General features: G+C 38.9%; 1 protein-coding gene across 2 annotated transcripts in view; it reads right to left on the reverse strand.

Moving 5' to 3' along the window:
- The window catches only part of Cntnap5 (contactin associated protein family member 5), an 801,158-nt gene that overhangs the window by 567,629 nt on the left and 207,940 nt on the right, over positions 1-25,589 (reverse strand). For both annotated transcript variants that reach the window (XM_010637689.2, XM_010637692.2), the window contains exon 3: positions 23,483-23,676. In XM_010637689.2, coding sequence (XP_010635991.1) covers positions 23,483-23,676 — 194 coding nt within the window. The remainder of the gene's footprint in view (positions 1-23,482; positions 23,677-25,589) is intronic.

Raw genomic sequence — 25,589 nt, forward strand, 5'->3', positions numbered from 1 at the left:
TGATCCAAATAATGTAAATTGGTGTTACAAGCACAGTAAATATTGGGTGTATATATACATTCATGTTGTGTGTGTGTGTGTGTGTGTATAATTTAATTATGATATATAATTTCAAATATATACATATATGTATATATGTACACACACATATATTTCATTGGTCAAAAATAATGTGTTAATTGTTATGGTCTGGCTTTCATAGGTCATCTAAAATTTTGTTAAGATAAAAAAGACTCTTGGTCTTAGGAAAACTACTGGACAGGACTCCTCTTAGTAAATGAAGGAGCAGCTGCCTGGAAAAAATTTATTCCAGCCCTTTTTCATAAAAGGGACCCCAATAATTCCATAGCCATGTGGAAAATACATTGCAAAACATTATTGTGATACATATACATTGGTCATGGTCAAAAGGCTAAGTTTTCTGTGGGAAAACAATAAGGTTTTATCTAAAATGGTCTTGGTATGAAACAAAATTAAAGGACAAAGGGTTTCATGTAACTGACAGTGTTATTTCATGGTGTCTATATTCATGCCTTCCGGGTGTACAAGTCCTCTAGGATATTGATGGGAATGATCTTTTTGACTCAGGTATCTGTCTTTCTCTCGCACTTCAGCTACTTGTGCTAAGAGATCCATGTCAAGCCAGCGTGAGATAACCAGTCAAATAATAGTTTTCTTAAAAACTTATGTGATGTATGTTATATGTGTCATCACACTTAGGGATGCTAGGTTACCACTCAAAACAATGTCACACAGAGAAATTAGAGGTTAGACATTAAGAACTCCTAATGTATATTTATAGGCCAATATGTATGTTCTATTTATATGGCAGCCTACTAAAAACTAACAAATAAGACTTTTATTTATGTCATTTAATGTCTTACGGTCAGACGGAAGTGTTTGACTGAAAGACTATTCCATACTAAGATTAGCATGTAAGTTTTACAAAGAAAATGTCATCATGATTGTCATGTTAAAATACTATGTGTAGCTCTTGATCTTTAAGTTTCTCTGTAATATATAATTGTTGTCTGTTCACATTCTGCAGGGATTCAACTAAGAACAGCCATGGTTGATAATAAATAATAGCCCTTAACTATGTTTTATATTTCAAAGTGCAAATGTCCAGACGAAATTATAACAGTTAAACTCACTGCTCCTACTATACTATCACTGATCTTCTCTTCTGGATGTTCAACAACAAGTTTGAAGATCAAAACTAGAAAGGTAACTTGGGCTATGAGGACAGCCAATATTTTGGCCCTGGCCCCTCAAGGTCTAGAAGATCCAGGACATAAAGGAACCTTTCCTACAGGATCCCACCTCTTTGGTAAGTCACTCAACCTCCTGAGCAGGAAGATTACTGGACATCAGAGGACAAATACACCTTCTGCCAATGGAGGGAATAGTTCTCCCATGCTTTCACTGAGAGCAACATGATCAAGCAAGGCTGTGACCCATCCTGACAGCTGACACTGATGGCAGAGCTGAGAGGCTCTATGCATGGTTCCAAAATAATGCCTGAAGAGACTTAACTGACCTTGATAGATGGCAAGAGATTCGTGTTGATTGACACAGGTCTCACTTTAACTTGGTCTTAAATACTAGCAGAAAAGAACAAACAAAAGAGATATGAAATAATTCCATAATAATAAAGCTAGGTATAAAAAGGGGCTCTAGTTACTGACCCCTTCTGGCAGCTTCCAGCTCTACCAATAGTTGACCATTAATGATTAAGGCTCATTAGGAAAAAACTATGGTAAAATCTATAAGAGCTCAGCTGGAGTTTTATATTTCTTAGTGAAATTTATTCCTTAAATTGTCTCCTATTTTACAGCTAAAACTCAAGAGACTTATGACAAAGTATCAGACTTATAGATAACCTCTATCAATGAAAGAATCTAAGTCTAGCAGGTTCAATCACTATGTCAATTTCTAAGTGTGACTTTCTCCCCAACTTGCCCTTTCATTCTAGTGTGTTCATGCTTAGATTATCCATACTCTAATTTCTTAAAAGTTTTGTTTTTTTCTTGCCTAGAGGCTGCCAAACTCCAAGCAGTCATACAAATGGAACCAATGACAAATGTACTAGACTTCTTTTACTGGGGTCCACCAGATCTACCTTGTTAGCAACTCGCAACTGCTAATCTATACTCCTTCTATGTTGCATTCTGAAGTCCCCTGAACTTTCCTTATCCTCTTTGTGGACTATGTTAATTGCAATCCTGCTGACCTTATAGTTTAGCCCATGAATTCTTAACTGTTTCTTTGGCTTTTTCCACTCCAGACTTAAAAGCTATGCACCTACCAACATGACAATGCCAGGCACCTACCAAAAGCCTTTAGATAGACCCTCTGTAGAGTAACTCTAACTGCTGATCACAACTATGACTGTCTTCAGCTAGAAGTAGCCAGAGCTGTCTTTGCCCTTTGCCCCCTCACAGCAGTTGGGGGTACTACTTCAGAGGGGGAGAATATTGCAGATAAATAGTTAATTAGATTATCTTGTAGGTAGGCAGACAGGGCCTCCTCAAGGAGCCAACACAGCAAGGAGCCAAAATGGAGGACAATAAAGATACATTCTCTGTGTTCAGAATTGTAAAAGGAGAGAAACTAATACACCCTCTTGCTGCCCCTAGGGATAAATAGCAGTGATTGATATTATAAATAGGAATCAATTACCTGCTTGGGCAGCCAAGGTCTTAACACAGCCTTTCCAGGAAATATCCCTGACCACCACCCTTACTGAAAATCCTTGTATGCTGCTATTTGACCCCCATTTAATCAATATTACCTGGGTGAGTACACTTGTAATCTTATTAGTTGGTCATAGTTTTTTTGCTCCTCGTAATTTTCCACTGGATGTTGTAGTTTTGTACCTTTTTGTACACTCACCACATGGCTTTGCTGTATAAAACATCTTGGATAAGTGGGGTGAGCAGGCAATCCACTTTCCAGTCCCCCTTCTGTCTCTCTTAGACAGTAGCTTTCTTTCCCTCAATGAATTTTTCCTACTCTAAAAAGCAAACAAACAAACAAACGTATTTTTCACTCACATCTTTACATTTAAATAGGTCATGTATTAGGCTTTAAGTTTCTAGAAAATGTTGCATAAGATGTTCCAACTGCTTTTGCAAATTTAAATATCTCAAAAATTTTGTAACCATGCAGTTATTTTTAAAACCTCTCTAGAATGTCATACAAAGAAAGACTGCATTTTCTTACATATAATTTGGCTTTCCATTACACAAAATTGACAAAGCCATTTATTGAGTTGTCATCTAATTGTTTCAAAAATTATTCATTAAGTGACAAATCCATCTCATAAGAGAACTGTAGCACATTATGTGGAGTAAGGGAGAGAGGTATGAAAAAAGCTTGAGCTATAGATAAGAGTCCCACTGCAGAGAGAGAGAAACAGGATCCAATTCTTCATGGGCAGCTGCCTCTCCCCAGATTCATCCCAGACAGAAGTCATCCTGGACAGAGCAGGACAGAACTGGCCACCATCTGTGAGTCCCTGAAAGTGCATTTGCATGTGCACCCCACACCAGCACTGCAGCATCAGTGCTGCTAGGTGTGAGTTTCCTGGAGCAGTCAGCTCGATGGAAGGGCTCCACGACCGGCCAACAAGCACAAGGTGTTCCATTAAATTCTCTGTTCACCAAAGTACCTTACAATGACTTGGTCTTTCTCCTGTGCACACATACAGAGAAGTCACATGGACACAATGAGACAATGAGACAATGTGACACTTCACAGAAACATGCACTAACTGGAGAAGATGTAGATTATGGTCCTCTCTTCCTCCCAAGTGTTTTCCTTTCTACTCTCAAATTCTCTCATAGTCATGGCAGGTAGACACAGTCAGCTGAGTTGTTTGAAAAATAGTACTACCTTGTCCCAGCTTACCTGCTGGTTCTTATTCATTCTTTCCACTCTGTTTCATGGTTCTTTTATGAAACTTTGGGCCTCCATCACAGTCAAGTGTTATAAAAGGGGAAACAGGACAAAACTATAGATGAATCATTAAAAAAATCAAAATTATGTCTGGGGGAAAAGTTTATAGAACTTACTCTCCTGACCGGTCAGAAACTTCATGCTTTCTTGTACATGCCCATCTGTGCATAGTCTTTCATTGTGCACCTTTCCATGCAATTATCCTACTTCTGAAAGGAGATTTCCACATTCTACTTTAAAAATTTCTCTAATTTATTACATACAGAATGCATCTAGCACATGCCTGAAACCTTAAATTACAATCAGGTAAGAGGATGTTAGGGGTCCATGGTACTGCAAAAGCATTTCTAAGTTCATCTCCCTTTTCATATGATAAACATCTATGACATTCAGGTCAAAGTAATTATTGCCCAATTTTTATGACCTCATTTGTTCTTCTAATACATTCAGAAGAAAAAATGTCATCGGTCTCTTTATAGCCTCACAAATTAATTTCTAAAAAAAAATCTTGAGTCACTAAGACAAGGAATGATTTTCTATGTAGGCAGGTCTAGGATGCCAGAAACTTTTAGCAGCATCATTCAAGTGCTCTAATCCAGGGAACCACCACAGCAATGGCAGCAGGGGTGCCCTTTGGTTACACAGCGAGGGAAGGGTGCTCCCCATATGATAACTGCAGTTGGTCAGAGGTGTCAAACATGATATCAACCCTACTTTTATTAACATCAGATGCTCATCAACTATACAACAATTACTTTCCTGTACATCTCAGAGTAAGGCAAATTAAACTAGTAGTACAATTTGGGGCTACTATACTTTCTTCTTTAACATCAACTACTAGTGTTCTAATTGTGAACTTAACGTATTTAGTAAAATTGCTTTTCTTTGAACTTTCTTTTATTTTTTTAATACTCTAGAAACTCTGGCTCACTGAGGTGCCTGCCAGGCCTGGAACTTTTCCACATGACTAGAGCTAAGCAGACGCCTGGGGCTTCAGACTTCCGCACAGACTCCTTGTCCTTAGGCATCTCCAGGCTCTTCTTCTAGCTCTTCAGTCCACTTCCAGCCTCTGAGCTAATTTTCTGCTACAAGGCTGCTTAGGTAACTATCTTTGCCTATAACCACAAAGAAAGCTGATTTTTCCCATTGAGCATTTCATTTATGAAGACAAAAAATGCTGACATTAACTTTTCTTTCCCTTTTATACACAAAGCTCAAAAGAAAGAATACTCCATGAGCTGGTGTGCTCTGGGTATCTTCACCAGGTTCACCTATCTAACGCGTATCACAGCCCTTATTGTATTAGTACTGTGGAAGGTGCCTCACACATTTAAAGGTAGCATGGTGGTTCTCAGACTGAGGTAACAACCAATAACACCATCACATTAGACATTGCTAGAAATGTGAATCTCCATCCCTCCCCATATTCACTAGAAGTTCTGAAGATAGGGCCTGGAAATCTCTGTCTTAACAAACATAATGGGGCATTTTGATGTGTGCAGGTTTTTGAGGTTTTTATCCATTATAGATCATATGAGGTCAGTATCCTTAATACCCTAATTTTTCAAGGGAAGAAATTAAGCTTTCCAGGAATTGAGTCATCTGTCAGAGTCATAGAATCTTAGACTTCATAGCCGAGGCAACATGTATAGGAAAACAACAATACAAATGAGCAAAACTTTCCATATGGCAGTTAAAAACTCAATAAATAAGAAGTATTTTAAAGTATCTCTTCTTCTCAGTTGTAATACTTAATGCATTTACATCTTTAAAGCTCCAATCTAATGCTTCTAAATGTTAACACTGAAATATGAACTCTGATTTCTCCTAATCATTAGAACCTGCAAAACATAGCAGGTTTGTACATATTGAAAATGTAATTATAAGCTGAATTTCCTGTGAATCACTAAGTACCTTAACAATTAGATTAATTTAATAGCAGTGAATTCAAGAGAATTAATGTTAAGTAGATGATCCTTCTTACTTTAATATCAGCTCTCAGATCCTATCCCATTACAAATACACCCAGTTGGTAAGGCACTGCAAACATCTGCTCTCCCCTAGGAAGTGCCCATGTGAATATTAATCCTGAAGACTGGATGTTGCCTCCCTGTCCATGAGATGTGTTTAACTGCCTTGTGTGTAAAATGTGTGTGAGCATTTGCTCCTTAAAGAGGCTAGACCCCATGTGGGGAAGTTCTCCGAAACATCTCAGCAAATCCTCACATTGAGAGGGGAAAACAGATGGGCATCCTGAAGAAACTTTCCAGGCCAAGTGTGTAGTCAGAGAGCTTGAAGGAAGCCTGCGAGGATGGGGCAGACACCAGCTGTGCTTTCACAGTGTCCACTGTCCAGTTGTTGCCTCTTCCCTCTTTTAGCAGTGCTTCCTTCAGAGATGACAGCAGCACCTCAGTAAAAGAGGTTAGGACTGAACCATTGGGACAGCTCAAGATTCCTGGGCTTGGAGGGCCTCTGCTTGACTGTCACAAGCTCAACATAAAGCAAAGCACAGACTTCACCTCCATGTTATTTCACATGCTAACCCACGAGCAAGAAAGTATGGGAATGAGTGCAATGAAAAATTATAGCTCTATCTATGCCGACCTGAATGGGGAGGAAGAGACATTGCAGAGAGGCTAAGTTACAATTCTAAGGTCATTCAAAAAACATGAGAGCACAACAGGAGTCTGACCTTAAAAGCTGTTGAATTTCCTTCTACTCTGTATTTCTGTTAGTGTATCACAAGGTGATGAATTACCTTTTCATTGATGGTCTCCATTAACTCAGCAGCAAGATTCTGGGAATGCCAAGTTCTTAACTGAGTTTTTAATAGTGTCCAACTATGAAGTTAATATTGATATGAAAAGCTTATAATTATATGCTTTGGAGAGAGCAAGTGGGAGAACTAATAACAAAATCCTGGCAAACACATTTGATAGCATATTCCTATAGGAAGTTTTTATTACCTAGAATAAAGTATTAAAACAAAGTGGCTAACAAATAATAACACAATTGACTTGCCTCAAGCTGAGGTGATCTACAGAAACCAGTAGCTGCCCATGGCTATCAAGTCTCTCTCTTCAGATTTTTCTTGTATCAGTGACTAGGGAAGTCTTCTGCCTGCACTTATTATCCCTTTGTGTCTCATTGGCAATTACATATCTTCTTTTAAGATTGTGTTTATAGTAATTTCCTGCTATGAATGCTCCTCCCTGACTATTATCTCCTCTCCCTACCTTATTGTGTTATTGAAATTGTGCTAGGCACAGCACTGTGACAGCTGAGAGGCCCCAGTGACATAAGCACAGCCTGGGCCCAGTGGCCTCATCCTAGTCCTTCCCAGTCCTGTGCTCCCAGGCACACCCTCTGCTAGCCTTTGCATGTGAACGCCACCAGTGCTACTTCTTCTAAGTGCATGATTTGTTTCAGTACCATTCATTTATCTCTTCAACGCTTCTGTTCATCCACGAAAGGAAGAGACCACATTTTAAGCCCCTCAGTATGCCCAGCGCCTAGCTCAGTGCTTGGGGTATAATGAGCATTTAAAAGTTATACGTTGAGGGTAATGAGATCCTTGCTCTCAAATTGTTTTCTGAAATTGGTAGGCTTAAAATAATATATCAAACAGTGATCAATACTCAGGATATTCTAGACCAAATTGGCAGAATAAATGTGTATAAATCACAAAGATAGGAGAGCATGTCCTAGAGAATTTGGAAGTCACTCAAGGATGAAATCAGGGAACTGAGGGCTGAAATGTGTAAGTCATTGTTTCAACTGACTTCTGTGTGAGCAGAGTGCAGAGCAATGAAAGCAGCCCTTCTTGTGAAAACAAATTCCAGAAAGCCACATAAATCACAGACTCTCATAATGCACAGGCCAAAAGATTGTCTCATTTGATGGCTCATGCATTTGGAAGACGTCAACATTTAGTCTTCTTAAGACTAAATTATAAATAGAGTATTAATAAAATGCAAGATATTCAGAGAGATCCCAGTGTGGGTCCTGAAAACTTCTCACTTGAAGAGCTCTTGAGTCCCCAGGGACGTTGGACTGGAGGGAAACAGCCTTACTAGCAGGAGAGGAATCATGGAAGTGAATGAAAAGGGCCAAAATCTACAGCTGTCAAGAAATCCAAATGTCTATTTTGTATGAGAGGAGTTAGACTTTTTCCCCACAATGCATGAGGAGCCAACTGGACTTCCAATTGTAAATAGGGGAAGAATACAGAATTTTAACTTCAGGTGCATTCATCTCGCACAACTCTAGCCCTAATGATCTGTTTTGCAGAATCATCGCAAGATGTCCATGAGACTAATTCTAGCCTAATTCTGAAATAGTCTTGACCACACCACTAATTGGAATGCACTAACCACGGAAGTGTAAAATCAGTTTGCTAGGATGTGCCATGTTAAGAGACACATTCTTGACATCCTCATTCTCCTCATTTTCCTTTGAGGGGTACCATGTCAATTTGTTCCAAGGGAGACTTGAATTTCCATTTGTTTTCCTTGAAGGGCTACCTCCACACTGGAGTAAAAACGTGTACTGATTATCAGAGAATATCACTTCTCAGTTCCCATTCTACTAACTCTGGATGAGGTATTATCAAACGACTTATAGGCTACTCCTCATGGAAAGGCAGAGATGGGTTGGTAAGTCGGCCCCATCACTCCGTTACTTGTGTAATACTGGCCAGCTTTCTTGATCTTTTAAACCTCAAATTTCCTTCTGTAAGACAGAAGAAAGTCATTAGAATTGCATAAAAGTTAAATTAAATAATACTCTTCTTAATCCTTATCAGAGTACCTAGTTTTACTGAGTGTAAGACAAAGAGTAGCTGGTGGATTATTTGAGTATCCTGGGATACAGACACTCACAGGAAGCAAGTAAAGCCACTATGAACTTTTGCGTGTTTATTTTGAACTGCTGCCATTTCTTTTACATGTTCTAGGCTTCAAAATTTCTTATGCAAATCCTGCCTACAGCTTTTTAACCTTCTTTTCTTTCCCTAGTGACATATCACTGTGGCCCTTGTATCTTTTCTGCCAGTAAAGTAGAACCAGCTAATATCTCAACCATAAGAAATATTAGGCTAAAATCAGTACTGGAAAAATGTTCAGTAAATTATATTTCCAAAAGACGAAATAAGTTATCCTACAGAGAAGTATATGAGTTTTTCATTGGGGATATGAGGATTATACTCAGCAAAGATGGGACATATGATTGAAAGACACATTTGAAAATTCAGGATTCTCACTAATTGCATGTGATTCTTGTTTTGTTTTACGATCATCAAAGATTTAGGTGGCACTGATATCTCTAAGTAGCAGTGATGTGGAGTTGGATTGTGGAAACAGTTTGTATGAAATTTTAACAGGTGTATCTGAGAGCCAGAAGAGTTTATATTGTACGCTTTGACTCAAAGAACTGCATGATGATGCTGATTAAGAAGGGGCCGTGTACATTAGCAATCAACACCAGTAACTCTGGCGAAGATTCCCCATTCATGTTCTCACGTTGTCCGTGCGTATATACATATATTTTCCCTTGTAGGGCATCGTATATTGAAATCTGCAGAATTCTCTGAATCCTGCAATTACTACATCTAGAGCCATTGCAGATGACATGTCAGCTGCTCCAGAGAGGGCCCGGGGATCGTCCAGGGGCTGAACTCTGTCAGCGTGTCTGAAGAAATACACCACAACAAACTCCTTCCCAAGAGTCTAAACCATCATGAAGGTTTTCTGAAACTTTTGCTTGGCTTTGCCATTCCCTTAGAGATGAGAAAAGGTTACGAGACTTTAGTCTGTTTATAAGGCAAACAACTGGAAAACCTGCAAACAAACCTGATGAAGGTATCTCGAGTCTTCAGATGACTCCTTTCCAATACACAGTCAAAGATGCTCGAACAGGAGCGGGCTGTGGTCACGAGGAGCCCCTGGCAGCACTTCCAGTCGCGTTGATCCTGAGGGAGCACAAGGATGAGGCATGAGAGTCCACAACGGCGATCTCCGTGCTGGAGAGCTAAAGGAGCCCCAGAGGATCCGGTCAGCGCTCACCGGAAGAAGAAGGAAGTGGCAAGACAACATCAGCAGGGCCTAGGAGGCAGCACTTGTCCGAACTGGATGTCCTGGAGGCTCACTGGAGAGTCACCGTGGCAAATTTCCATCGGAAGCCTGAAGAAATCAGAGACCTGGACAACAATGTCCAAAGGTGACAGCAGCAAAGGACCCAGCTGCTCAAGACCAGAGCTTAGCAAGCCAGGAACACCTTCTCTCCCCATTTTTATTCCATCTGGACTGCGAATCTCTTGGTTTGTACCTCCCACATTTGTTGGCTCTTTCCACCTCAGTTTAAGGGCTATGTGTCAAAAACTGACAAACAAACATAGAACTGTGCTGCGCTAGTCTGGAAGGCATTTCTTTCTTTGTATTTTATTTTTATTCCTACACATTTCACTATGGAAGTAGTCCTCCATTGTGTGTAAACACGGCATTATCTTTATCTGTTCATCTGCTGATGAGCATATAGGCCGCTTCCAGGATTTAGCTGTTATGCATTGTGATGCTGTAAACATGAGTGTGCATTACCATTGTAATACGAGGCCTTTATCTATTGCAGGAAGAGATCTAGAAGGAGAAGAGTTGAGTCAAACGGAATTTCTAGTTTCAGTTTTTGAGGAATCTCCATATTGATTTCCGTAGTGGTTGGGCTAGTTTACATTCCTGCCAATAACGTAGAAAGGTTTCTTTTCTTCTGGAGCTTCACCAGCATTTATTATCTCTCGATGATAGCAGTTCTTTCTGCAGTCAAATGGATTCTGCCTTGTTTTAATTTGAGTTTCTCAGTGGCTAAAGATATTGAGGTTTTGAAATGCATTTATTGGCCATTTCTACTTCTCCTAAAAGTGTCTATTCATTTCAGTTGCCCATTTTTCGTTCAGCTTTCTTTTTTGTTGTGGGTGGTTTAATATTTTTGAGTCTTTATATATTCTCAATAATAATCTTCCAGCACAGAAATAGTTGGCAGATATTTTTCTCATTTGATAAGGTGTGTCTTAACTCTAAGTAATATTTTCTTTGCTGTGCAGAAGATTTTCGATTTGATATCATCCAATTTGTTGATTATTCATTCCATTTTTTGTACAATTGATGTCTCTTCAGAAAATCCTTGGCTATGCTCATGTCTTCAGAATTTTTGCTATTTTATTTTCCAGAATATTAAGTATTTCTGCTTCAACATTTAGATCTTTGGTCCATTTTTTTATTTTAGTACATGGTGAGAGATGCAAGTCTAGATTTAATGTGCTTCATGTGGGTAGCTAGTTTTCCTAGCACCATTTATTAAAGACACTATTTTTCCTCCTTTTTCAAAGATCAGTGATGAATACCATCCTGAGCAAGCCCCAAGTCCATACATTGGCTTTCTTTTTTTGTTTGTTTGTTTTTGTTTTTTGAGACAGGGTCTCACTATGTAGTTGAGACTGACCCAGAACTCACTATGTAGCCCAGGCTGGTCTCGAACTCACAGCGATCCTCCTGCCTCAGCCTCCTGAGTGCTGGGATTACAGGCATACATCACCACACCCAGCTATACTGGCTTTCTTTATTAAAGGTTTGAGTTTGTCCTAGGCCTATGTGCCTTGCCCAATAAGCTAGAGTTGACATGTGAAAACAGAACTCCCTGTGCCACTGGCTATAGTGGAGGTTGCCATGACGCATGACTCTGTGATGCCTCAGAGAGCAGGATAACATTTCAGCTGAGGACTCTATGACTCGCCCATAGAATTCTATAGAAGAACAGATTAACCCAAGGGAAAAACAAGTATTAAAATAATCAATGGTATATTCATACAAGAACTCTTTGTTTCTTACTAGACCTTGCTTGCATCAGGGCTGTACACTGCTGTTCCCTTCATCTCATTGCACGCCCCGTGGAAAGCTGTGTGTTCAATAAAAATGGCAAGTTCAGAGAGTCAGGGTCTCAACCTGAAAAGAGTTCTGAACCTCTGAACACACCTTTGCATTCTAAATGATAGTTTCTGTCTCTGCTGTATCCTCGCATAAATGATGGGGGGTCCGGCCAGCTGCCTGATAGATCAGACGGCTGTATGTATCTGAAACTGTTTCTGCATCCTCTGTTCTATTCCAATGATCCCCATGTCTATTGTGCCAGTACCATGCTGATTTTATCACTATAGCTTTGTGATATAGCTTTAAATCCAAGATTGTGATGCCTACTGCTTTGCTTTTCTTGCCCAGAAGTGTTGCTATTCTGGGTCTCTTCTACTTCCATATAAATTTTAGTTATCTCCAGTTCTGTGAAGAATGCTGTTGATATTTTGATTGGGACTGCAGTTAATCTGTATATCAGTTTTGAAAGCATGGCCATTTTGAATATATTAATTCTGCCTGTCCAAGAGCAAAGAATATCGTCCCATTTTCTGATGTCTCCTTTGATCTTCTATTTCAGAGTACTATAGTTTTCACTGTAGAGGTCTTTTACTTCCTTGGCTAGCAAAATTCCCAAGCATTCAATTTTTCTTGTTGCTGTTATGAATGTTGTTGTTTTGCTAATTTCTTTCTCAGTGAGCTTATAATTGGCATAGGCGAACACTATTGATTTTGGATCCTGCTACACTTCTAAATTTGGTTGATTCTAAGAGTCTCAGTTGAATTTTTTTTCTCTGCAGAGGTTCATGTCATCTGCAAATAATAAAATTTTCTTTTCCCATACATATCTCTTTTATTTCCTTCTGTTTTCTCATGACTACTATGTTGAACAAGAGTAATGACAGAGGACATCCTTCTCTTGTGCCTGATTTTAGACCAAAAGTGTCAGCATTTCCTTTAATTTTGTATTAATAATAGGTTCATCATAAACAGCATTTATCAGATTGAGGTGAGGTCCTTCTATAACTATCTTCTTGACCATTTTTATTATAAACAGACATTGCGTTTTGTCAAAGCCTTTTCCTGCATCTATTGAGATGATCAAGTGATACTTGTCCTTGTGTTTTTTTCTCTCTCATTGAGTTTATTGGTACATTTTAGGTATACAGTACAGTTACGTTCACCATTGGGATCTTGTACCTTTACATGACACGTCTTGGTTGTCATTTTTTCCCCTTGTCCCTGCCCTCCCTTCACCCCCCTTCTCCCTTCACTATTTACACATACTTTATTTCCATTTTTTCATTTTTGTCATGTTTCTTTTCTTTTCCCTTACTACCTTTCCTCTACCCTTCCCACTTCCCCTACACCTTTAGCCCTTTTCTTCCTATTTCACATTATCAATTATATCATCAGGATCTTATGTATCATTATAGCTTTTATTTATATGATGCCTTATATTTACTGATTTGTGTATGTTGAAGCATTCTTACACTCCTGGAATGAACCCTCCTTGGCCACAATGTACGACCTTTTTGATGATTCGTTACATTTCATTTACCAGTCTTTTGTTGAAGATTGTTACATCTGTGTTCATTAAAGATATTGGCCTACAGTTCATGTTTTTTTGTTCATTTGTTTGCTTTTGTTTTTTTGCTTGAAACTTTGTCTGGTTTTGGAATCAGGTAATTATAACCTCTAAGAATTATTTTGGTAGCATTCTTTCCCTTTTAATGTCATGAAAGAATCTGAGGATTATTGGTGTTAGATCTTCCCTAAAGTTACTGTAGAAATCAGCATTAAAATTATTGTGTCCTGGGATTTTCTCAGTGGTAGGTATTTTATTATTATTATTGCTTGAATTGCATTGCCTGTTCTTGGATTATTCAGGGTGTTCATATCTTCTTGGTTGAGTTTTGGTAATTCATATATATCTAGGAATCAATTTATTTCTTCTGGATTCTCCAACTCTGTGGAGTACAGGTTTTCAAAGTCATCATTAATAATCTGGATGTCAGTAATTTTAGTGATTTTGACATTTTCATTTCTAATTTGTGTCTTTTCTTTCCTTTTTCCTTCAAAAAGATTAGCTAAGGGTTTTTCTGTTTTATTTATTTCTTTGAAAAACCAGTTCTTTGACTCATTGATTCTTTGTATTGCTTTTTTAAATTCAATTTCATTAATTTCTGCTCTGATCTTTATAATTTTCTTCCATATATAAACTTTGCATTTGGATTGTTCTTATTGCAGAATCTTAAGATGTGTCATTAGGATAATTATTCGGACACTTACTTTGATGTGGGGTTTCCCAACTATAAACTTCCCTCTTAAGATTGCTTTTATTATATCCCATAAGTTCTGGTAGGTTGTGCTGGAGTTATCACTTGATTATAGGAACAGTATTGATTTGTTCTACTATTCATTAATTTTTCAGAAATGCATTGTTTAAATTTCATGTGTTTGCATAATTTCTGTGGTTTAATTTTCCATCTATTTCTGGTTTCATTATGCTATGACTTGTAATATACATAGAATAATTTAAATTATTTTTCTCCCTTGAACATGATTTATAAACTACTATGTAGTTTATTGGAAAAAGTTCCATGTGCCAGTGAGAAGAACGTATGTTACATTCTGTTGTTTTGGGGTAGAACACTCTGTAGTTATATATTAAGTACATTTGTTTGAAATTTTGGCTCAACTCTAAAATTTCCTTGTTGATTATTTGGCCTTGGTAATCTTTCTGTTTCTGACAGTGGGGTATTTATAATTTACAACTGTGTTGATGTTTACCTGATTTATTATGTCCAATATTGTTTGTTTTGAGAATTTGGATGCCCTGGTGTTTGGTGCATAAATCTTTATAATTGTTACCTCTTCTTGTTAAATTGTTTCCTTAACCATATAGTGACTTTCTTTGCCTGTTTTGATCAGTTTTGGCCTGAAGTCTATTTATCTGAAAACAGGAGAACTTCTCTTGTTTGTTCTCCAGTTTCCATTACATGGGAACATTTTTTAGCCTTTGATTTTTAGACTATGAATTTCTTTTTAGGTTAAATGCATTTTTAGTGCACAGGATATGGCTGAATTTTGTTTCTTTACTCAGTCCACCAGTCTGTGTCTTTTTAATTGACACCATTCACAGTAAGAGTTATTACTAAAAACTATTGAGCTATTCCTATCATTGAATTATTTTATATTTTCTGATTCCTTTTTATTCCTGTCTTCTTAATGGATTATCCTGCTTGGTACATAAATTGCATTAGAATTTTTCACATTGTTAGCTACAGTATGTCTCTATAATATTCTTGCTTTTTTTTGGAGTGTTGGTTTGATAGTGATGTATTTATTAAGGTGTAATTTACCATGGAAAAACCTTATTTCTCCATGAATTTTAAAGGATATATCAACTTGGGTTGGAAAATATTTTCTTTCAAGCCTTTTTGCCAAGCTTTATTTCACTTTAAGCCTTGTGTTGAGAAGATTGCTATAATTCTAATGGGTTTACCTTTATAAGAAATTCACTGTTTTTTTGTTAATAGCTTTTATGTCCTTATGTTGGACTTTTGGGATTTTCACTATGATATGTTCTTTTCTAATCATATCTCTTTGGGGTTCTATATGCCTGACTCATCTGTTTGTTAACATTTTTTTCCATATTTGGAAAATTTTCTGCTATGATTTCAGTAAAAAGTTTCTTCAAGCCATTTGTGCTGTCTTTTGATTTTTCACTAAATCTAATTAATCTTAGTCTTTTTGTGCCATTGACCAGTTGTTGGATGCATTTTTCACATTCTGTACTTTTCTTTTTTTTGGAAGGCATCTCTAAATAAGTGGTCTTTGACAGAAGCTGTACCTTCTAGTTCTGACATTGAAGCCTAACCTTAGTAGCTTCTGCTGTCCACACATCCAAAATAATTTTCAATCGCCTGAATTTCTGTTTTGTACTTTCTATGGACTCCAATTCATTAAACTGGTCTGGCATATTTTGTATCATTTTGTTTATGTCAGCTAGCTTTTTGTTAGTGCCTTCTGTAAATTTGCTGATTATTCTGTTTATTAAGTTCATTATCTGCTTACTATATTCTTTTCAGCTCACCATGTACTCATTGATCTGACTTTTTAATCTACTCTGTTATCCTTTTGAATAATTCTGCTGCATGTCTTTCAGTTTCTCTCCACCAATGTCCCATGGATCAGCTTTGGAACAGTTGTGTTTTTGGAGAAGTTGTGTTGTTTGGGTTTTTTGTGATTCTATTCTTTTGGCTTGGTTTTGTGCTAATGGTTTGCAGGTTGTTTATAAGTGAAAGACTTTCTTGCTAGCATGTAGACCTCTTTAATTAATGTCTATTTTTCAGTGTTGCATTCACTCTGGGTGTGGTTAACTGGAGACCCTTGCTTCTATCCCAAGATCCAGTCACCTCCGCTTACTTGGGAGGGGATATATCTGACCCAGTACCCAGTTCTCTAGGAATGGGCCATAGAATTGTTAATGATAAAAAGACAATTCATGTATTGGCACACAGGGGGAACCTATTAATAGCAAGAACTATGCCATGTTGGCAGTGGTAACAAAATTTTCATCAGTGATAGCATCAAAGTCAAACTGGACAGGGAGATAGATACGCTGAAAACCAGTAATGTACCATGATAATCCACAGAAAACATATCTATAGTTATAGTGTACACAATAAGATAAATAAATATTACTACAAAGTAAATACCTACTAAATGTAGAACTATACCTCCACTAACAATGGAACAGTATTCAGTAGTAATAACATAGAGTTCACTGGAAGTTCATGAACCCTAAAGGTTATAAAGGAGAACAGAAACCAGACAACAACAACAACCACAAAACCCTACATTTTGAAAAAGTAATCAATGGAAGAGGAGGAGGACAGAAAGTTGAGGTAAAGGATCCTATTAAGAAGTAAATAAAATTAATAAAATTAGGGCTGTGGATTTTGCTCAGTGGTTCTACCACCTGCCTCACAAGCACAAGGACCTGAGTTCTATCCCAGGTACCCAAAAAAATAAAAATAAATTAAATTAAATATCAGAAAAGAAGAGCGACAAAAAAAGAAAATCAGAGAGGAAAATTAAAGCAAAAACTAAGTAAAGAGAAATTGAGCTGGGCGTGGTGGTGCACGCCTGTAATGCCGGCAATCAGGAGGCTGAGGCAGGATGATCACTGTGAGGTCGAGACCAGCCTGGGCTGCATAAGGAGATCCAGGTCAGTCTCAGCTACATAGTTAGACCTTGTCTCAAGAAACAAAAAACAAAAAACAACAACAAAAAAAAAAGGAAAAGGAAAACAAAAGAGAAATTGAAAGGAAAAGAAAGGGGAAAAATATTCCCCCAAACTACAAAAAAATAAAAAAAAGGGAAATAGGTTCAAAACAGTTTCCCCACGTTTGAGTGGTTTGTTTCCAGGGTCTGCAATCTTGGAATTCACCAGATATCTGGGAGGGATAGTTAGGCTCTGCTCACACCTATGTTATTTTCATTCTCATGTGTGTGTGTGTGTGTGTGTGTGTGTGTGTGTATGCTGAATCCTGCGCTACCTTTCCCAGTGGCTGTGATTGGCCAATGGCGCCTGCCCTACAGCTGTTTTGGAACTGGGCATCAAACTCAGGTCCTTGTGCTTGCGAGGCAGGCACCAGAACCACTGAGCTAAATCCCCAGCCCTAGGAACTATTGTTTTTTGTGTCTCTCCATACACCTCCAAGTCGTGTTTTCTCTGCCTAGCTCTATGGCCTGTGAGTTTGCGAGGTCCTCCATCTGCTCCCGAAGCCCTTCCATCTCTATGCCCCAGTCTGCGGCGACCTTCCCAGCTGGGCTATATCTTTGCTAACATGACAGGTAAGGAACACAATCAGACCCCTGATCTCTGCACTGGATGTAGGCAGTGAGGCAAGAGTTCAGGCAGAATGCTGAACTTTATGGCAGCAGATTCAGACCCAGCCACCTCTGAAAACCATAGAAGCTTGGCCTGGCTTCTCACCATGGAGGACAAGACCAAAATATCCTGCCTGATCTAAGCTTAAACTTCTTAGGGAGTCTGCGCCTAGTCTTCACCCTCTCCCCAACGGTCTTTTGTGGCTGTCCACTCTGTCTCTATGGTAGAATAATACCAGAAAACCTGAAGTGAAGTTGTCTGTGTCTCAATCTTTCACTACTAGCCCTTCCCAGAACAGGTTCGGATTAAGGCCTCTCCAGTATGGTGAGTGCTGCTTTGGATTTCTTCTTCAACTCCAGCTGCCACGTGGAAGGGATCACGTCTGGAACAAAGCCCCACACTGCTTCCGTAGTTTCTAATAACCCCGGACTTTTCCAGGGCTGCTGCTACTGGGCCAGGGCGACTGTTTCCCTCCCAAAGTGCCAACCAGCTCAGTCTTACCTTGTGCTGGTGGAGGCAAGTTTATCCCCCAGGGAGCGGGGCTGAGCTTTCCAGACAGCTTCATTCTTTTCTCTGCATTATGCTCTATACCGTGTATTTCTTGTGGTGAATTTCGTAGATAAAAATGGGAAGAGAACTGTGCTGTACAATGTCAGCTATGACCAAGAAACACAGCAAAGAGTGATGGTGTTAGGGGTCCAGACAATGGAAGTTAACTCTGACCAAAGAAAGAACACTTTTAGTATCTCCTGCTACAGTTTATTCTGGATTTAAAATTCTTGAACACCTGAAATAGTTTTTTTGTATATTCATAATAAGAACTTACTAAGTGCTTGTGGGTTCATTGATTGGAACTATTACCTTAACCTGTCATCTCAGCCCAATGGCTATGAAATCAGGAATGCCATTAAGGAAGATACTGAAAGTAAAACACTGCCTGAATATCTATATAACTCTAATATACTTAGTAGAATTGATTTCCTCAAAAAAGTGGAATAGAGAGCGCTAACAATGATCATAATGGAATCTGTCCCTGAAATTTTATAACAGACTGAGAAACAATGGAGATACGATGAGAGTAAAATGATTCTGATCAACAAAATCATGTGAAATGATTAAAAAATAAGGAGCCAGTCGGGTGTGCTGGCGCACCCCTGTAATTCCAGCACTCGGGAGGCTGAAGCAGGAGGATTTTGAGTTTGAGTTTGAGACCAGCCTGGGCTACACAGTGAGTTCAAGGTCAATCTTAACTACATAGTGAGACCCTGTCTCAAAAACCAAAACAAACAAACAAACAAAAAATAAGGAGCCATATAGTAAAACCAACGTAAGTGGTAGGCTTTGAAATTGGAGGGTCAAATATCAAAAGCAGTATTTTAAGGGGCTGGAGATCTAGCTCAGTGGTGCCACCACCTGCCTTGCAAGTGCAAAGTCCAGAGTTCCATCCCAGGTGCAAAAAAAAGAGAAGAAAAAAATTTTTTTTTTTTTATTTTAAAGGAGACCTGTGAGCTTTAGTTTATTGGTGAAACACTGGCCCGCCCAGCATGTGTAAGGTTCTGGGTTCCATGCTCAGCACTATTAAAAATAAAAAAATAAATAAATGAATGAATAAGAAAATAAATAGATAAATCGAAATTAATGCACATATAGGGTGATGCATTTTCAGAACTGTATTTTGTATGTAGGTTATGTACATTCACACACAGAGGACGGAAGATGAGAAGCACATCATGCAAAGTCACGCTGGCAGTGTTGGTTGTGCTGTATTTTTCCGAGTGGAAGATAATAGGAGCTTCTCTGAGTGGATTTGTTCCTTTATTCCAAATACGTTCATGCACCTTTGATACATTGGCTGGCATTATCGTTCAAAGTTAGAACTTTAATATTTGTATGGCTTCAGCATGTCTTGTACTAAACAGGAAGAGATCTTGGATCTACTAAGAATCTCACAAGTTTGCTAAGTTTGTCCCTGAGACGCCATCATGCCTGATTATTTATTGAAACAGAGAGCTGTGGCTTGTTCACAAATCACGATGCTTCACTAAGCGGTTGCTTAGTGGCCTCGTTCATGAATGGTCTATTCAGTGCCAGATCAGAAACTCTCCAAATTGAATTCTTAAGGCGTGAAGATTTGCTACTAGGCGATGGAAGAGCTTCTCTTTTAAGATCCTTGTTCTGAAGTGAACTTTGTACAGAAAATAAATGGCTTGAGTACTAGTAAATTGATGTCCCATCCAGAAAATGTGCTGTTTGTATTGTTTGGCAAATCCATTTTAAAAAGCATTACAAGGGCCGCGGATTTAGCTCAGCAGTCAGTGGCCTGCCTTGCAAGCGCAAGGACCCGAGTTCAATCCCCGGTACCAAAAAAAATGAAAAGCATTACAAACTTCATGACATCTAAAACTTGAGGCTCAGTAAAAGACTAAATGCAAGTATGCGTTCAAGACATTCTCTACTTCCTTGATACTCTATCTTTAATTAAATTAACATGCAATATTGATGTTTTAAGGTATTGGGTTTCTCTGAAAAGCTAAACAGTACAACTGAGATGGTTTTAACAAAATCTGTTTTGTTATTACTCTCACTTTGCTCATTAGGCTTAGCTTTCATGAATCCATAGCCTTCTTTTAAAATTGAAACTAAAAAAATAAGAAGAAAAACTTAAGATAATCTGTTTTATCTAACAGCATAATTTAATATAAATATCAATAAACATGTCACAAAGCATATTTAAGATTTTTGTGACCCCTTTGTGAAAAGTCATATCTCCTATTAATACATATTCCTAGATAATTAGTTTAAACATTTTTAGAATGTATATAAATTCAATATGTTATTGTTACTTTCTTACTTTCATATTTAGCAAAACATGCATTAAACAGTAGCGCTTAATATTTTTCTTACAGAGAGGGCCTGACAGGCCAACACTGAAGGTGAGAAAAAAAAGTGAAAATTTTAAATCAGGGAGATGAAGTAATGAAGAAACAGAAAATAAAGCTTTGCAATCAAATATGCTTAGTAATAAATGTTATGGTGCCGTCCCTTTCTCATTGTATGAACTTGGACTGGTCGCTGGGAGCCTCAAGACTCCTGTTCATGGAGATGTGGTCATAGAACCTCGAGGGGTGGCGGGATCACACATACACAAGCACAATACAAATACATTTGCTTATACGTGCTATGTGTTATAGATGTTCAGTAGCTATTTCCCCAATGTTAATGTAAATAAACATCCGCTTTTTTTCCAAATTTGAGATTAGATGCCATACTTATCACAGTGTTTCTGCTAACCAAATGTCACTTTTAATCTATAAATTGTGGTAATCCCTCCTTATCCTTTTTTCTCACAGTACAGCTAATAAACTGGCCCTACAGGTGTCTCTCTCACGTGTCTTGCAGACATCAGGAACATCTCTGGGGGAGCCATTGCTGGATCCCACCACCTTGCTGCTGCACACAAGGCTCTCCTCACAATGCCTGTGCCGTTTGGGATGTGAAATAAGAGACAGGAATAGTCACCCCTGCTGCCTCACAACTTGATTGGAAGTTCTGTAGTTACCGGAGACTCCTGCAGTTAGGTTCCAGTGCCCTGCCTCCAGTATATGACGGAGGCTTGAGAAATAAATACACTTAAAGACAGAGCTAAGACAGAGAAAGTGGGGTGCCAGGAAGACCAATGTCCGTGCAGCCAACAAGGGTGCCGGCCAATCCCAGATATTGCCTTTTATTGTCAGTCAGTTAAGGTAAAGGTGAGCTCCATGTAGTTTCTATGGAAATTAATGTAAACAGGGCTCCTAAAGAGCAAAACAAAGCATTCCCGAATTAGGAACAGAATAGATAAAATAAATAGTTGTAATCAGAACATTGTCCTTCTAGTCGGATGGTTTCAGTTGTGGGAATGGAATTTGGGTGCGAGTTACTCTCACTTCAGCATCTAAGCTTCCGCCAGACTCACTTCTATAAATAGCCTGTGGAGGGGTTAGCTCTTCACAGTCTGCTTTGGGTAGAATCAACATTATAGTCCTTTTGTTTTATTAACCTTCCAAAAAATAATCCCTTGTGTCCAATAAAGTTAGGTCCAGAGGTTACACAGACATAAAAGACACTCCTGAAATTAAAAAGCTTTGAATTATTTGGAAACACAACTAAGCCAACAGGGGGACGAAAGTGAAAGAAGCCCTGTGACAGCTGCTCCCAAGCCCAGATAACCAGCCCTCCCTTGAAATTGATGCTGATCCAGAGCAAAGCCTGAAAGCAGGTCATTTGGTTGGGAAGAAAATGAAACCTGTTTTTCTTTTTTTTTTTCAATTGAGACAAAATAACTCAAAACTGCAACTGCATCTGCAAAACAGCCAGTTCTGATTGAAAATGCCTAAGAAAATAAATAATCCCACATCTATTTGTCCATCTAAAGTCAACATAAAATCTTAAAATCGTTCCTGCAAATGGAAGGTGCGCTTACTTCTGAGTTCACATTGAGCACCAAGCCAAACAAAAATCTGTACAAATTTATAGGAACTTCAACATTCAAAAGTAAAAACAAGAGAATTATTTTTAAAGACTATTTTTACAATAAAAAACTTGTACCTTCTATAACTCTTACCATGTAATATTACAAGCAACTCAATAAAGATGATGATAATATTCACCCTGCCATACTTAATTTTAATTCTCACTTTATTACTAATTAACTAAAATTAGTAATAAACTAAGAATAAGAGTCTTGTATTACCAATAAACTAAGTAGGCAATTTTAACAATGACCCTAAAACATTTTTTTTTTCTTTTGAAAAGCTAGGTTAACAAAGAATACACATGTCCAAAAAGTAACCTTTTGATATAACTGCCCTTGATTTCAGGGAAAAGAGAACCAGGAAAATCCTGAGAAGGAAAGAACATTATCAGTATCCAAATCTTACTGTTTTATGTGCATTTAGAAAAAATTAAGTGAGTTTTCTCCACTAAAAGTAATATAAATTAGTACAGTGCTGTATTTCTTTCAAACCGTGTTTTTTTTTAAAGCTGCTTTTCACAAATTTTGCAATATGCCACTCCCTTCTCACTTTTCTTACTTGGCAATTTAATGGGCACCTCCAACTTTCCGCTGAGATCAAAGGGCTAGGTGTGGGAAGAAAGTTTTGTTTTACTACTAAGAGCAAACTTTCACTCAAAGGCTGAACGTTGTTTATAATGATAATAAGAACATTTGTATTCGGGGTCGTTTCAACCCTTTCGTATGATTTTTCAAATCTTGGACACAGGCCTTGCAGCACCTGGGCTTTAGGGTCAGATCAGACCAGAGGTCCCTGCACCATGAATGAGGCAACTTCAACCAAGGGAGGGAGTTGAGTTAATTGGGCTGTCACGAAGTCTGCGGAACATCTGGTATATAATAAACAAATGAATAGATGAAAACTCAGTAAAACAATACAATCTCAATGCCAATCAAATTTCAACAGAACATTTTAGGCAAAGGAATTGAAGTTCAGCCAGCGAATCACTCAAGTTGCCAGAAATTGGAAAGCTCACTAACGTCTTCACAGCAGACATCCTCACTTACCTAGGAACAGGAACATGTTGGTGATAGGGCTTACCTTTGTTCTAATTATTTCTGAACGGGCACTGAGCTGTTACCAAGCTACCACTGATGTGGGTATGGGAAAATGACAGGATCATTCACTGGTTACTATCGATTTTGTTCATCAGGAGGGAAAAGATATCCTACCCTGACGCTGTCTTCTTGCTTGTACTGCTTCCAGTTGCGTCCTGTGTCACTGAACATCAGGCTGTAGCTCGTCACCCAGTCAGAGCTTCCGTATCTGCCCTGCGTGGCCACCGCTGTAATCTCGACTCTGCTCCCCAGGTCCATCTGGAGCCACTGCTGAGTGTTGGAATCTGCTGGGGACCAACCACCGGTTCCTGGAATAGCATTCAAGGGAGAGAAAGAGCGAGCCCTCAGGGAGAGTTTCAGCAGTGTCGAGCATAGTCAGAGCTTTCAGCCGTCAAAGATCAATGAAACAGTGTTGAGGCAAGGCGACCTCACTCTGAGATGCAGAGTGCTGTTCCCTGTGTCAGCCCTAGAGACTCTGGTGCTCTCGTACCTAAGCTGACATCCCATCTCTCCATGGTTTAGGGTTAATTTCAATGCTGTCTTTGCTATTCTTCCTTCTTCTCTCAGTCATTGTGGCTTCTGTTTAATGAATACCTAGAGGAATTTCCAATTCAGGAAATTTATGAGAACCTAGTGGTTCTGTTTCTCGTCTTTAAATTGTAGCTTTCATTGCAGAGAAGCAAAAACTGTCCTCATATACTATCTGGAATTTCCCTTTCCTTCCTTTGTTTTATTCCTCTCCCTCTTTTCCCTGCTCTTTGTCTTTCCCCAAATAATCACCCTGAACCTACCATGAGACTGACATCTAACCATGGATCCAAAAATGAAACGGCCCTAAGTTTTTGAGGGGCTGGATTCACTTGTTCTACATCTGTTCACGAGCACCAAGAGCATGCTGGGTTCCGAAGAGTCAGCAAGACACACCCAATTCTGTGTAATATGGCAGGAAAGAAGCCCTGACAAGGGATAAACACAAGTGACGACTGCAGTGGAGAGGACAGATTGCCTAAAGAGGAGCTCGGAAGGCCTCCGAAAGACAGTGACATGAAGCTGAAATCTGAAGCAAAGATAGCCATGTCTGGAAGAAAAAAGGAGGGAAATTTAGGTTGACATCGACCAGAGCAGGGAGAACAGACACAAAACATCAGGGTCGAGAGGAAGCCAAGACATTCTGGGATCCACTTGTGACTCAGGGCTCTTGACACAGTGAAGCACCCAAATATGACAAAATTCAAGTTGGGGAATCAGCTCAGGAGCCCATCCACAGATAAATGGACTAAAAACACACACGGAAATATCATTCAGCCACAGGGAAGAGCAGAATTGTGGCATCTGCAAGAAAATGTACGAACCTGGAGATCACCCATCACGTTAAGTGAAATGAACCAGACCCAGAAAGTAAAGTATTGCAGTTTTTCTTTCATATGTGAAAACTGGAAAAAGATAAAGTTGAGTGGAATGTAGAAGACGACCAGGTAAGGTAGGGATGGGAGGACAGGGCAAGAGAAGGCCGTAGGAAAGGTGGAAACAAAGAATGCTATCTGTATGCATGGGAGTATCACAGTGAGCTTCATTAATTTGAACAAGGGATACGCAATAGTAATTATTAAGTCTAAAAAGTACTGTGGACTCGTGGTGTCATTATTACCCTTACTTGACCACTACAGAAAATGGCCACTATTTCTCACTTAGAAACCTTAGGATCCAGATTATCTGCTTCCATTTCACCAGGGAAAGAGGGAGCCAAGTAAGTAAAACTTCTACTGGCTCCAGATCACAAATCCTGTGACACTAAGTGGGGGTGCATTTCGGGATTAGCTACCTCTCTGAGGGCACCAGTTAGAGAGCGCATTGAAATTCTAATTTAGAGGAATTAAAATTCATTTTTCAGCTTATTTCATCGCGAACTGTTTTAGTGATGTTCCAAGTTCACTTTCCCCAGGCTGTTGGAGGAGGGGCCACCTGGACCTCTGCTGGGTAACAGAATGGCTTTATTAGCCATGACACCCCCTGCGGATCTCATCCTACAGGACTAAATGTTCAGACACAGGACACAAAGACAGGAAGTGAGAGCCCACGCTGGCCACAATGTACACTTTACAAACAAATGCCTGATTTTCTCCCAGTAAATAGCCAGTCTGATAAAGAATTTTTTCTTTTATTTCCTTTCCTTTCCTTTGCTTTCTTTTCTCCTCTCCCTCTCCCTCTCTCTCTCCCTCTC

This window comes from Fukomys damarensis, unplaced genomic scaffold, assembly GCF_012274545.1.
Source record: "Fukomys damarensis isolate Sample0158 unplaced genomic scaffold, DMR_v1.0_HiC HiC_scaffold_29, whole genome shotgun sequence".
NCBI classification, from domain to species: domain Eukaryota; kingdom Metazoa; phylum Chordata; class Mammalia; order Rodentia; family Bathyergidae; genus Fukomys; species Fukomys damarensis.